Here is a 14,942-nt window from a genome sequence, read left to right as displayed (position 1 = left end):
ACACTGTTTTATTCCTGTGTATGTGGTTTTAGTTTTTGTTAGCGATAATAATCCTGATTTCAGTGGAGCCGCTCTCTGCCTCGGGGTGAAAAACAGCTTAAAATTGCTCTAATTAGTCTCGTGCTGTGTAAGCCATGCTGGCACAGAATGCACACACACACACACACACACACACACACACACACACACACACACACACACACACACACACACACATAACTGTGTTATTTGGTAAAAAACAACAGAGCAGAGCCAGAGGGAGTTTTGACCTGAAAAGGCAATGAGCAAAAAGTAAAGTGCACACACATTCCCCATGCCTGAGCTCACTCCCATTCTCTGTGTGTGTGTGTGTGTGTGTAGGATGAGTCAGAGTTCAGGGACAAGATCACGCCCATCTCCATCTTCATGGAGTTCAGTCTGGATTACATGAGCGCAGCAGATAAAACGGGTCTGCAGCCCATCCTGGACCAGTCTAACCCCGCCAACGTCACCAAACAGGTATTTAACACCGAGCAGTGTTCAAATCCACACATGCACATCATCAGCATCATCAGCAGCAGCATCCTTCTCATCCTCATCATTATACAACCCCAATTCCAAAAAACCTGGGACACTGTGTAAAATGTAAATATGAAGATTTTCAACTCATAGAAACCCTATATTTCATTGAAAATAGTACAAAGACAACATATCAAATGTTGAAACTGAGAAATTTTATTGTTTTGTTGAAAACTATATGCTCATTTTGAATCTGAGGTCAACAACACATTTCAGAAAAGTTGGGACGGGACAACAAAAGACAAAAAGTTGTGTCATGCAAGAAACAAAAACAACTAATTTGGTTAATTGGCAACAGGTCAGTAAAGCTGGGCATACACTGTGCGATTTTTGGCCCAATTTTGACACAGTTTTCACTCGTACGACTATTTTGGAGATGGGGCCGAGTTCTGGCTCAATCGTGCGTCTCGGATCGTGTAGTATACATGGGGTAACGACAAGCGATTAACACCTCACGACCTCCCGATCGATCGGATGAAAATCAAACCTGTTTGAAATCCTGAGCATCGCATCTGAGCATCGGATCGTATAGTGTGAGAACTGGAATCGTAAGCTGCGTGCTGTTTACCCCTGCGATTCATTCGTACAGTGTGAGCAGCAGCTGAATACCACGATTGAAAAAATCGCACAGTGTCTGCCCAGCTTAAGATGATTGTGTATAAAAAGAGCATCCCAGAGAGGCGGAGTCTCTCAGAAGTAAAGATGGGGCGGGGTTCACCGCTCTGTGAAAGACTGCGTGGGCAAACAGTGCAACAATTTAAGAATAACGTTCTTCAGTGTAAAACTGCAAAGAATTTGTGGATCACATCATCTGTGGTCCATAATATCATTAAAAGGTTCAGAGAATCTGGAGAAATCTCTGTATGCGAGAGACAAGGCTGAAAACTGACATTGGATGCCTGTGATCTTCAGGCCCTCAGGAGACACTGCATTAAAAGCAGACACGTGTCTGTAGTGGAAATCACTGTATGGCTCAGGAACACTTCAGAAAACCATCGTCTGTGAAAACACTTCATTACTGCATCCACAAACGCAAGTTAAAACCAGATATAAACAATATCCAGAAACCCCGCCCCCTTCTCTGGGCCCGAGCTCTTTTACGATGGACTGAGGCGAAGTGGAAAACTGTCCCGAGGTCTGACGAATCAAAAGTAGAAATTGTTTTTAGAATTCATGGACCCAGCGTCCTCCAGGCTAAAGAGGAGAGGGACCATCCGGCTTGTTATCAGTGCACAGTTCAAAAGCAGCATCTGTGATGGTATGAGGGGGCGTTAGTGCACATGACATGGGGAGCTTGTACATCTGGGAAGGCATCATTAATGCTGAATGATATAAACACGTTTCAGAGCAATACGCTGCCATCCAGACTAAATCTTTTTCAGGGAAGACCTTCCTTCTTTCAGCAAGACAATGACAAACCGCTTTCTGCACATATTAAAACTACATGGCTCTGGAGTAAAAGAGTCTGGGTGCTAAACTGGCCTGCTGCAGTCCAGACCTGTTTCCCATTTATTATGAAGTGCAAAATATGACAAAGGAGACCCCGAACTCTTGAGCAACTAAAATTATATATCAGGCACAAATGGGACAACATTTCTCTTTCAGAACTACACACTCAGTCTCCTCAGTTCCCAAACGTTTACAGAGTGTTGTTAAAAGTAGAGGTGATGCAACACAGCGGTAAACACGACCCTGTCCCAACTTTTCTGAAACGTGTTGCTGATATCAAATTCAAAATGAGGAGAAATTTTTCAAAAACAATAAAATTTCTCAGTTCCAACATTTTATATGTTGTCTTTGTACTATTTTCAATGAAATATAGCATCTCCATGATTTACAAATTACCACAATCTGTTTTTATTTACAGTTTACACAGCATCCCAACTTTTTTATACCCCCCCGGCAAACAAAGTGTTTTTTTTTGGGGGGGGGGGGGGGGGTATAGGAATCACCCTGTCTGTCCGTCCGTCCGTCCGTCTATCTTTCCATGTGTCTTGTAAGTGCAACTCCTCTGAAACGGTTTGATGGATTTTGATGGAACTTTACATAGTTGCAGTTTAAACCACCTGAAGATGTGCATGAAGGAAAATAATCCTGGTCCGATGTTTCAGAGGGGAGATAATTCAACTTATCCCCTGACATCTGGCGATTATATGATGACAGGCTCGTAAGCGGGGGGTACTCTGTAGTGAGTTTACTCCCAGTTCTCGTTGGAATTGGGGTTGGACAAGTATTCCGGCTGACTAAATAACAAACTAATGTCCACAATCATGTGTCTGTTTTAGTTACAGACCAAAACAAGGGATTATAAGAAGTGTGTGTGTGTGTGTGTGTGTGTGTGTGTGTGTGTGTGTGTGTGCTCTGTAGGCCCACATACTGTTGGACTGTGGTGATGATAATATATGTAAACCAGATCTGAAGCTGGCTGTTGCCAGGTGAGTCAAAACACACACACACACACACACACACCTGTCACGTCCCACCTAGTTGAGTGGGGTTTCAGGTTCTCCCCTTAACTGCGTCTGTCTGTACGTGTGTCAGCGATCAGAAGCAGATCTATATCGGAGACGATAGCCCTTTGACTCTGGAGGTGACCGCAGAGAACTGCGGTGAGGGAGCGTACGAGGCGGAGCTCAGCATCATCATCCCACCTCAGGCTGACTTCATCGGTGTGGTGAGAAACAATAAGGTCAGTCTCTCTCTCTCTCTCACACACACACACACACAGACACACACACACACACTTAATAATCTGCATTGGGGTGGTATTAAGCAACCTGTTGTTAATCTTAATCCCTGTAGTCTAGACGTGAAAACATGTGGGTTTACATGCATTCCTGCTATAGTACTCTGACTGTGTGTGTGTGTGTGTGTATGCGTGATGTTGTTGTGTTAGACGTTGTCACGGCTCTCCTGTGCGTATAAGAGGGAGAATCAGACCAGAGTGGTGTGTGACCTGGGAAACCCCATGAAAAAAGAAACTAAGGTAAAAAAACACACACACACAATACAAATGGCACATTTTTTAAACAACTTTGGGGCAAATTGAAGCTCAGATTGTGTGTGTGTGTGTGTGTGTGTGTGTGTGTGTGTGTGTGTGTGTGTGTGTGTGTGTGTGTGTGTGACAGATCATGGCTGGTTTGCACATCAGTGTTCATCAGTTGTCAGAGCAGGACACATCAGTGAAGTTTGACCTACAGATACTAAGGTACACTCTCTCTCTCTCTCTCTCTCTCTCTCTCTCACACACACACACACACGGCTGTGTTAGAGGTGCATTAGCGCGCCCTGCTGGTTAATCTCTGTCTCTCTGTTTTGTTCTCAGCTCTAATCAGTATAACAGCAGCAGTAACCTGGTTACTGTGATCACCAAGCTGGCTGTACTCGCTAAGGTGGAGATCCGAGGGTGAGACACTGACACACTCCGACATTACCACTGTCATAATAATAATGATGATAATAATAACTCTGTGTGTGTGTGTGTTCCTACAGTGCTTCTGCCCCAGAGCAGGTGTTCCTGCCCATCGCTAACTGGCAGCCCAAAGAGAATCCTGTGGTGGTGGACGACATCGGCCCATTAGTGCAACACGTCTATGAGGTGTGTGTGTGTGTGTGTGTGTGTGTGTGTGTGTGTGAGAGTGAGAGGTAAAGCTTATTAATACTCTGTCCTACTTTATACATGGGAAAGAAGACATCCGCCCCATTGCCACCACAGGAACCTTTAGAGGACCTGAGAAACTTTGTTAGGAACCACAAATTTTCAAGAACTGTTTCAGAAACTCTGGGATTTTTTTTTCTTTTCTTTTTTTTTTTTGGAAACTGAATCCAGGAACTACGAGGGTAAGTCAAAAAGTTCTAAGACAAATGAAAAAAAAAATCTTTATTTATGAAAATAACGAAGTTATTTCTCTACATAGCCTCCATTTAATTCTAAACACTTCTGCAAGTGATGTTTCCATCGGAGAATTCCTTCTTTGTATTCCTTTTTTGAATTCTTTTGAATTCCTTTTGAAATTATAACATATGTCTTAGAACTTTTTGACTTACCGTCATATTTCAGAACGTCAAGTTTATTTGTATAGCGCTTTTAACAATAAGCATTGTCGCAAAGCAGCTTTACAGAATTTGAACGACTTAAAACATGAGCTAATTTTATCCCTAATCTCTCCCCAATGAGCAAGAACGTGTTTTCGGTAACCGTGTAACTTTGTTCAAAAAACCCAGCTCATCTTTCAGGAACTCAGAACCATATTTACAAGGTTGGGATTCCTTCCAGGAACATTTTTTCAACAGTTCAGAAACTATTTCAATAGTATTTCTTCACTATGTAACTGTCCAAGTCATTAACTTTTCCAGGAACTTTCTTCAGATGTTTTTCGGTGCACTGTGTCAGATTTAGGAGGATCTATTAGCCAAAATGGAATATAGATAGTTTTTATAAGTGGCAGCACTTTTACAACACTGGAAAGAAGAAGAAGAAGAAAAAAAAGTTGCTTTATTTTAGTTTTATATCACAAATTTATCAGAAACCCACCTAAAACAATTGAAATGTTGATTATGTAACATATGAAACCCACGATGTGATTGGGTTCAGGTAAGTTACCTAAGATTTTTATTATATTAATAACAAAATGGTGTTTCCAAGTAAATACCTTCTCAAACTCTTAAACAGATATTTAACGAAATGGTGCTTCCACCAAAAACCCTCTCAAACTCCGAAACAGGAAATTAAATAAATGGCAAAACCTTCCTGCTCACCGGTGAGTCTAACAAAAGAAAAGGGCGCTTTGACCAAAGTAATGATTCTTATTCCAATCACCTAAACCATAAAATTAACTTAGGATGCTGTGCGCCACCTGTTTACCTCAAAATTATAGTTTGGTGTACATTAGCTCAATAATAGACAGACCAATAAGTACACAGTTCTCACACTACAGTGTTCAACCCCAAACCAAAAGCATTTCGGTCTTTCTTCCAAAAAAAAAAAAAAACAGTACAGTTTGTAACATCAAAAAGGGTTGTCTAAACCGAAAGTCCCTTCCACTCAAAACAGACTATGTTGGCCCATGAACTGTTCACGAAATCAGTTCGGTCTTTGGGGCTGGTTGACAGTACTGGAGAGTCTCATGTGGCAGGGGAAATACTCACAAACCACACCGTCAGTGCTGCAGGCCGGGGAGAGTGAACGGAGAATGAGGGAGGAGGCGTGGGCAGCAGATCCAGGAAAAGCTGCTGCCGCGGAAGTGGAGTTCACTGGCTTTCCTTGAGTGTTGTCGTGATGTCCTCCCGTTGGAGACGACGGACTAAATTTCTCTAAGCATAAACTCACTGGAAAGATTAACTAGAGGAAATTTCTCCTCGCTCTACGACATCCAACACTTTCTCACTTACAACGATTCGCGGTCTTGAAAGTTGATTGAAGCCCCTCTGACTCGACCACTTCAACCGCAGTTCTTCCGCACATAGAAACTGAACCCAGCTCGCTTTAAACTTCAACGTAAACATACAGTGTTCATGAAGTTCGTTAGTACTTTCACGCTATATATTTCGGCAGGATAAATCTGCATGATAACCGTATCAGGACGCCGCCATCTTCTCCTTCTGTGGCTCTCGTCTCCCGCATGTCCCTCCCTCTCCACACTCCCCATTGGCCATCACAGCAGCTTACGCAGTAGGTGATTGGGTGACCTGCTATATGTAGTCTTTACGATGGGGCTTCATCATAGTAAGAGCGGAGTGCATAAAAGAAAACATGCCCATACGCTGGGTGTACCTCTACAATTAGCTTAAGAGTCAGAAAGATAAACCAGCAGCCACTTTGATGAAACTTGTTCATTTGTTCGTTGGCCTTTCCTCGCGAGTGAGGATTTGTTTCAGGGACGTCCGTGTCGGGCTCTCGCATGTGAGGCAGCTCCAAGTTTGGGATGGAATTTCCTTGGCCGGTCTGGACAGGAAATCAAGACCCTTCCCCATTCAAGGTGAGCAGTACTGTCCATAAAAATGGCGGCTCATTTGTGGAAACCGCTGCTGATTCTCTGCTTCACCCTGTAGCTTAGCAAGAGAAATGACCATCATGATTCCACGACCATATGTGTAGACTTCGAACTAAGGACTGACAGCTACATCGGAGCTTGTCCCCGTCATTCTCCACTTATTGCCGATGGGCTTATCCCTTACGCCTGTGCTTCATATAGATCTGACTGCGCAGAAGACTGGATCCGAATCCTTGACCCACTCTCCATTTGGGTCCGTGGCAAAACAAGACATTAAGGTGATGGATGGAAACCAGGTTGCGGCGGCGACTGAAACCCCAGTCCATTGGGGTTCACCCTTGAGTGCGTCCATGTAGCACTTCGGACCATTCTTTGTCTGGCCCCTCCCCTTTGACCTTGCTGCCAAGGGTGACCCTACCAGGAGCCTGAGCTCCCAATGGCATCGCTCTCAGGATCAATGGGGCACACAAGCAATGAGAAGGTGATGATCCAAGAAGGAGTAGTGATGAAACTGTGGCTGTGCAGACAGATATTATTGCGCCTAACAGCTCGGGCTGCAACAATAACCTCATCACTGCCATACCACGATATGGGAGGTGTACCGCAGTGTGGATCCCATCACCATCATTACCGTCATAACAGCTTTTTTTTCCTCTTATCTGGGTGTGCTGTCGTCCTCATGTAGCTTTTGGCTTGGTCTGGAGCCTTGTCTACACTTATCCAGATATTTTTGAAAACTCACTCATTTCTATCAGTTTTGAAAAGGACTGTGTCCACAATACATGTGGGGTTATTTTTAATCTCTCCACGCAAGAACGAGAAGACGATTCAAAATTTCCAAACCTCTGCGCTGTGCATACATAGAACATTTAGTAAGTGTATCACTACCCACTTGTTAAGTCTGACGCCAATAGGCACTTCCAGATCCAAACGCTGCTTCAGTGTTGTCAGTGAAGAGACTTTGTCACTAGATTTAGTGAATTTTGAGATCCCTTTATTGACTTTAATTTAAAAAAAGATAACCCGCTGTTATACGGGTTTAGGATGCAGGTTCGCTTGACTCTCAGTGTAACGCCTGGAATGCGTTTTCGACCAATCACTGATTACCACTGTTTGTCCCACCCTCTTTCCTCTTTGTTTTTCGTTTTAAACACTCTCTTTTTTGAGATATTACATTTTAAAAGCGAGTAATAGTGATGGGAATTCCAGCTCTTTGTAGTGAGCCAGATTATCACCAGTAAGAGCAGGCTCTTTCAGCTCCCAAACGGCTCTCCATTTGCTACCACTTTCGGCTTTTATAATTCAGCCAAATTGAGCTCTGGGTTTCAACCTGTGATTGGTATGTGTGCATGTATATAACTTTAAACTATTCATTGTTATTACTAAACCTTACCATTTCCAGAATACCAATATTTGACATTATGTTTGGTATAAAAATATTTCTGCAGTTTACATAATCTTGTTGTCTCTGTGCTCTGTACACCATCAATTAAAGGGTTCAGAGAATCCATTAGACTTGGAATGATTGGCGATCATGTTGGGAATCACTGATAGGAGTCCAACTATCGCGTTGGATGATTTAAAAGTCTGTGGGAAACATGGCTGACTGTAATGATGTACCATACACACGACACATGATGCATTTGTCTGGCCATGTCCCATTCTTTCCCCCATCGGCATTGCTGGAGCCTGCACCTCTCTAAAGTAACAGGCAATATAATCGTCAGTTGCCGGTAGTTAGGTTGAAGGACAGGGCAGTGGCATATTATACATGATCTCATAAGCCTAAACTCAGTAGCTCAGCATTTTTTCTTTTTATGATGTAACAGGAACCTTTTCAGGAACCCACTCCATTTTGAGGAACCCAGACATTTGGACAGGAGTTTCTGGGCTTTTTGATAACCCCATTTCCAGAAAAGTTGGGATACTTTCCAAAACGCAATAAAAACAAAAATCTGTGATTTGTTAATTCACGTGAACCTTTATTTAACTGACAAAAGAGCAAAGAAAAGCGTTTCAATAGTTTTACTGACCAACTTAATTGTATTTTGTAAATTTAAACAAAGGTAGAATTTGATGCCTGTAACACACTCAAAAAAAGTTGGGACAGAGACATTATTACCGTTGTGACTTTCCTTTTAATAATGGGGAAGCCATGGCCTAAAGGTTAGAGAAGCAGCTTTGGGCCCAAAGAGTCACTGGTTTGATTCTCTGGACTGGCAGAAAAAAAATCCATGGTTGACGTGCCCTTACAGTGGTGTAGTGGTTAGCACTGTCATCTCACATCAACAAGGTTCTGGGTTCGAGCCCAGCAGCTGATGGGGACCTTTCTAGAGCCTCCTATTTTCCGTTTCAAAAAACATTAAATTCCATTTCAGAGAATGGCTAATTCCGTTTCAATTCCGTTTCAGACAGTTTGTTTCAGTTATATGCTCAAATGACAACTAAATTGGCATTTTTAGATTTTCAACGTATAAAATTTACACACAGCTGAGTGTTGTGGATTACAGCCTTAGCCTTATTGCACACGTCAAATAGAAATGTACTATTATTATTATTATTATTATTATTATTATTATTATTATCCTCCTTCACATTATAATGAATCAGAGAGAAATTGATTCGTTGGTTTGTTTGCTGCTCGGTTTGGTTTCACACTGCATGGATTTAAAAAGGAGGGTAAGGAGGGGGGAAATTAAATAAATAAATAACAAACCCATTGCCCGAGGGATGTGTACAACTGAAAACGTGCTCATAAACTCCTTCATTTGTCTGAAATACGCAGACAGAGAAAAAGGTTTAAAAAAAAAAAAAAAACACCCTTTGCAGGTGCACGGACAAATCACAAAACTCACCCGAGCATGGAGAACACAGACCTGGCGCTTAGTAAGTGATTAAGTAATTATATAAATAACTAGTTTCAAACATCGTTCATTTCCTCTTTTGTTCAGTGGTCCAGATATCCAGAACACATGGCATTTCTGTTGCATGACAGCTCAGTTTAGTGGCTTACATCCACCAAACCAAAACACGCAGCACGCTCGAGTCGCTTCCTGCACACGAGTCGATTCAGAGTCGAATCAATTCGTCACTGCGAGCAAATCACACTGGGGGTTGTTCAGAAGATGAGACCAATGCAATCGTGTCATGTTCTCACCTGGACAATCAATCAGTCACACCAAAGGACTAATTGACGGATTTTAATTCCGAAAAAAGTTTTGAAAAGGTCAGAATGTGTAGATTCCGTTTCCGACCCCAATTTCCGCGATTTCCGTCCGTTTTCCGCGATCGCAGAAAATCGGAGGCGCTACTTTCTGTGTGGAGTTTGCATGTTCTCCCCGTGTCCGCGTGGGTTTCCTCCGGGTGCTCCGGTTTCCCCCACAGTCCAAAGACATGCAGGTTAGGTTAACTGGTGACTCTAAATTGAGCGTAGGTGTGAATGTGAGTGTGAATGGTTGTCTGTGTCTATGTGTCAGCCCTGTGATGATCTGGCAACTTGTCCAGGGTGAACCCCACCTCTCACCCATAGTCAGCTGGGATAGGATCCAGCTTGCCCGTGACCCTGCGCAGGATAAGTGGCTACAGATAATGGATGGTTGAATGAAGTGCCCTTGAGCAAGGTACCTAACTCCCAGCTGCTCCCCAGGCACTGGGTATGTGTGTGTGCTCTTTGGATAAGAGCATCTGCTAAATAGAAGAAAAGAAGAAGAAACCTTTATTATTTGTCACATGCACACTTCAAGCACAGTGAAATTCATCCTCTGCATTTAACCCATCTGAAGCAGTGAACACACACACACACACACCCAGAGCAGTGGGCAGCCACACCAAAGCACCCAGGGAGCAGATACCTCGCTCAAGGGCACCTCAGCCCAAGGCCGCCCCACGTCAACCTAACTGCATGTCTTTGGATTGTGGGGGAAACCGGAGCACCCGGAGGAAACCCATGCAGACACGGGGAGAACATGCAAACTCCGCACATAAAGGCCCTCTCCGGCCACGGGGCTCGAACCCGGACCTTCTTGCTGTGAGGCGACCATGCTAACCACTACACCACCGTGCCGCTAAATGCCTGTACTGTAATAACACTTTAATCGTATGGGATCTGAGGATACGAATTGTTGCAGTTTTGCAGTTGGAATTTTTGTCCATTCTGACTTGATACAAGACTTCAGCTGCTCAACATTTGGTGGTCGCCATTGTCTGATTCTCCTCTTCATGATGCTCCATACAATCTCAATAAGAGGCAGATCTGGACTGGCAGTAGACCAGTCAAGCACACGGACTCTGCACATGCCACTCCCCCATGCCCTGGGCACTGATGGCCCCCACCACCACCACCATCACAGATGCTGGCTTTTACACCTTTCTCTGATAACAAACTGTATGGTCATGTTCCCTTTTGGCACTGAGAACTTGATGTCCAGTTTTCCTGAAAATGAGCTGAAATGTGGATTCATCTGACCACAGCACATGTTTCCACTGTTTTTGGTCCATCTGAGATGAGTACAGACCCAGAGAAATCGGTGGCGTTTCTGTATAGAGTTGATGAATGGCTTCCTCCTTGTGCAATACAGTTTCAGGTTCTATTTCTGGATGCAGTAGTAGACTGTGTTAAGTGGCAGCGGTTTTCTGAAGTCCTCCTGAGCTGATGTAGCTATATTTGTCACATTAGCATGATGGTTTCTCAGGCAGTGCTGCCTGAGGGCTCGAAGGTCACGCCCATTCAACAGTGGTTTCTGGCCCCGCCCTTTACACACTGAGATGTCTCCAAATTCCCTGAATCTTTTCACAATATTATGTTCTGCAGATTTTGAAAGACCTAAAATCTTGCACTGAGAAATGTTCTTTTTGAAATGATGAACAATTCTCTTGCGAACTTTGGCACAAAGCAGTGAGCCACGCCCCATCCTTACATGCAAAGACTGAGCCTTTGGTGCTGTTCCTTTTAAACCCAATCATGTTACCAATTAACCTGCTTATTGTGGAATCTTCCAAAATGGCCAAACTTGAATACCCTGTAAACTTTTCAGTCTTATTTTGTTTCTGTCCCAATTTTTTTTTGTGTGTTTTGCAGGAATCAAATTCTAACTTTGTTTATATTTACAGAGCACAATTAAGTTGGTCAGTAAAACTACAACCCCGATTCCAAAAAAGTTGGGATAAAGTACAAATTGTAAATAAAAACGGAATGCAATAATTTACAAATCTCAAAAACTGATATTGTATTCACAATAGAACATAGACAACATATCAAATGTCGAAAGTGAGACATTTTGAAATTTCATGCCAAATATTGGCTCATTTGAAATTTCATGAGAGCAACACATCTCAAAAAAGTTGGGACAGGGGCAATAAGAGGCTGGAAAAGTTAAAGGTACAAAAAAGGAACAGCTGGAGGACCAAATTGCAACTCATTAGGTCAATTGGCAATAGGTCATTAACACGACTGGGTATAAAAAGAGCATCTTGGAGTGGCAGCGGCTCTCAGAAGTAAAGATGGGAAGAGGATCACCAATCCCCCTAATTCTGCGCCGACAAATAGTGGAGCAATATCAGAAAGGAGTTTGACAGTGTAAAATTGCAAAGAGTTTGAACAGATCATCATCTACAGTGCATAATATCATCAAAAGATTCAGAGAATCTGGAAGAATCTCTGTGCGTAAGGGTCAAGGCCGGAAAACCATACTGGGTGCCCGTGATCTTCGGGCCCTTAGACGGCACTGCATCACATACAGGCATGCTTCTGTATTGGAAATCACAAAATGGGCTCAGGAATATTTCCAGAGAACATTATCTGTGAACACAATTCACCGTGTCATCCGCCGTTGCCAGCTAAAACTCTATAGTTCAAAGAAGAAGCCATATCTAAACACGATCCAGAAGCGCAGACGTCTTCTCTGGGCCAAGGCTCATTTAAAATGGACTGTGGCAAAGTGGAAAACTGTTCTGTGGTCAGACGAATCAAAATTTGAAGTTCTTTATGGAAATCAGGGACGCCGTGTCATTCGGACTAAAGAGGAGAAGGACGACCCAAGTTGTTATCAGCGCTCAGTTCAGAAGCCTGCATCTCTGATGGTATGGGGTTGCATTAGTGCGTGTGGCATGGGCAGCTTACACATCTGGAAAGACACCATCAATGCTGAAAGGTATATCCAGGTTCTAGAGCAACATATGCTCCCATCCAGACGACGTCTCCTTCAGGGAAGACCTTGCATTTTCCAACATGACAATGCCAAACCACATACTGCATCAATTACAGCAGGGGTATTCAATTAAAAGTCACTGAGGTCCAGTTATTAAATTTTGTCCAAGTAGAAGGTCCGAACCGAAGTCCAGCTTGTGTCTTATAGCCTTCCCCTATGTCCACATTTTCATATGGTTTCAACAATATTTATTGTTAATTTCCAATCCAGGAAATGAACTGAGTGCACAACTATCTCTTTTACCATAAATAAAAGTCGTCCCAGGAATATAAATTCAAGGCCTTTATTTCAGATTAAAGAAAACAGAAACCTCAGAATAAAATAAATAAAAAAGTGCAAACAGAGTGGAATAACTCCTTTTTCTCTTAAATTAAAGAGGTCCCAACCTGAAGAATTGAAGGCCTACACTTCAAGTAAAAAAGTCAACTCAGAAAACATTAACTAAAAAGTGCAAACAGAGCATTGACTTCACATTTTCTCTTCTTTGTTCTTAAAATAAGGAGGTCCCAGCCTAAAAAAATGAGGGCCGACTTTTCAAGAAAAAAAAAGTCCACATTTTCAGAAAACAAGTAGCTTTTTGGGGGGGAAATGCAAACAGAACATTTTTCTTTGAACTTTTGTCTTTTAATTCTTCTTTTACTCTTCTTAATGAGAAAAACGGGCATGTGGCTGACCTGCCAGTAATTTAAATCTTGGTTGGAATGGAGTTAGTGCCATTCTCATGCAGATATGTAGGTGTTCATTGTTGAGCCTAGAACGGTACTTGGTTTTGACAATGTTCATCGTGGAAAAAGCTGACTCACAGCTGTAAGTCGATCCAAACATAGTCAAGGTGTGCAGTGCTCCTTTGGTTAGACCAGGGAACACACTCTCAGGCCAAGTTTACATTAGACCGTATCTGTTTCATTTTCTTCACGGATGCACTGTCCGTTTACATTAAACCGCCTGGAAACGGCGGGAAACGGGAATCCGCCAGGGTCCACGTATTCAATCAAGATCGTGTCTGGTCCGGTGCTGTGTAAACATTGAGAATACGCGGATACGCTGTGCTGAGCTCTAGCTGGCGTCGTCATTGGACAACGTCACTGTGACATCCACCTTCCTGATTCGCTGGCGTTGGTCATGTGACGTGACTGCTGAAAAACGGCGCGGACTTCCACCTTGTATCACCTTTCATTAAAGAGTATAAAAGTATGAAAATACTGATGCAAATACTGCCCATTGTGTAGTTATGATTGTCTTTAGGCTTGCCATCCTTCCACTTGCAAGTGGTAAGTGATATGCGCTGGGATCACACACACAGCGGCTCAGTCCCGAATCACAGCTTGTGCACTTCACTTGCGCGCTCTGTGAGCTGCGCAGGGCCGGAGTGCGCACCCTCCAGAGGGCACTCGCTGTTCAGGGCGGAGTGATTTGGAGCGCAGGATGCCTGCGGAGCCGAGCGTATCCGTGTATTGGTGTTGCTGTGTGCACGCAAATTGTGTATTGGCGTTGCTGTGTGCACACTAATCGTTTTAAAAACGTTAATCTGATGATCCGCTGATACGGTCTAATGTAAACATGGGCTCAGAAACAGTCTGTAACCAGAAAGTAGCAGGGTCAGTTGTCTCAAAATGCTCTCTTAATGCAGCATTTCCTTGCAGATCAATGTCTCAGCAACGGCGTTTAAGCACTCCTTCACAACTGTCCCATCACTAAATGTTTTTTTATGTTGCCCCAAAATCCACGCTACTTTTAAGGAACATTCGTTTGCACGTTGCTGGGCTGTAAGTGTATGTGTGATGAGTCGGGTAGACCTATCATACTGTGCTTGCAGTTGGGTTATTTTGCGCCCTCAGCTCAGACTTCAGGGGATAACTTTGCTCAAAAGAGCTGTGCTTTGTTTCGTAGTGGCGCTTCACGTTGCCGCTTTTAATTAATGCCACGTTTTCGGAGCATATGAGGCACACTGGTTTTGAACTGCTCGCCGGAAGAATGAACATATATTTCTCCGTCCATTCATCTTTAAAACGATTTTTCTTGTCTACTTTCCGCCGCCTTTTGGAGCACGCCATGTTGTCTCGGTCGGTTGTCTCTGAACTTAACTCTCTTCCTCTCTGCTTGTTGCTGTGCTGTGGTGCGCTGGGTAAACTAACGATTTTATTGGCTCAACTGAGTGAAGCTATTGTCGTATTAACTGGAGTAG

General features: G+C 43.2%; 1 protein-coding gene across 1 annotated transcript in view; it reads left to right on the top strand.

The window, feature by feature from the left end:
• itgav (integrin, alpha V) overlaps positions 1-14,942 on the top strand; it is a 59,946-nt gene that overhangs the window by 36,487 nt on the left and 8,517 nt on the right. The window contains exons 18-24 of the mRNA XM_060930444.1: positions 361-498; positions 2,926-2,993; positions 3,100-3,247; positions 3,455-3,544; positions 3,687-3,766; positions 3,884-3,964; positions 4,051-4,156. Coding sequence (XP_060786427.1) covers positions 361-498; positions 2,926-2,993; positions 3,100-3,247; positions 3,455-3,544; positions 3,687-3,766; positions 3,884-3,964; positions 4,051-4,156 — 711 coding nt within the window. The remainder of the gene's footprint in view (positions 1-360; positions 499-2,925; positions 2,994-3,099; positions 3,248-3,454; positions 3,545-3,686; positions 3,767-3,883; positions 3,965-4,050; positions 4,157-14,942) is intronic.

Source organism: Neoarius graeffei, chromosome 9 (genome assembly GCF_027579695.1).
Source record: "Neoarius graeffei isolate fNeoGra1 chromosome 9, fNeoGra1.pri, whole genome shotgun sequence".
NCBI classification, from domain to species: Eukaryota; Metazoa; Chordata; class Actinopteri; order Siluriformes; family Ariidae; genus Neoarius; species Neoarius graeffei.
Note: the sequence above shows the minus strand (reverse complement) of the source record. Positions and strands in the feature narration are given on the sequence as shown.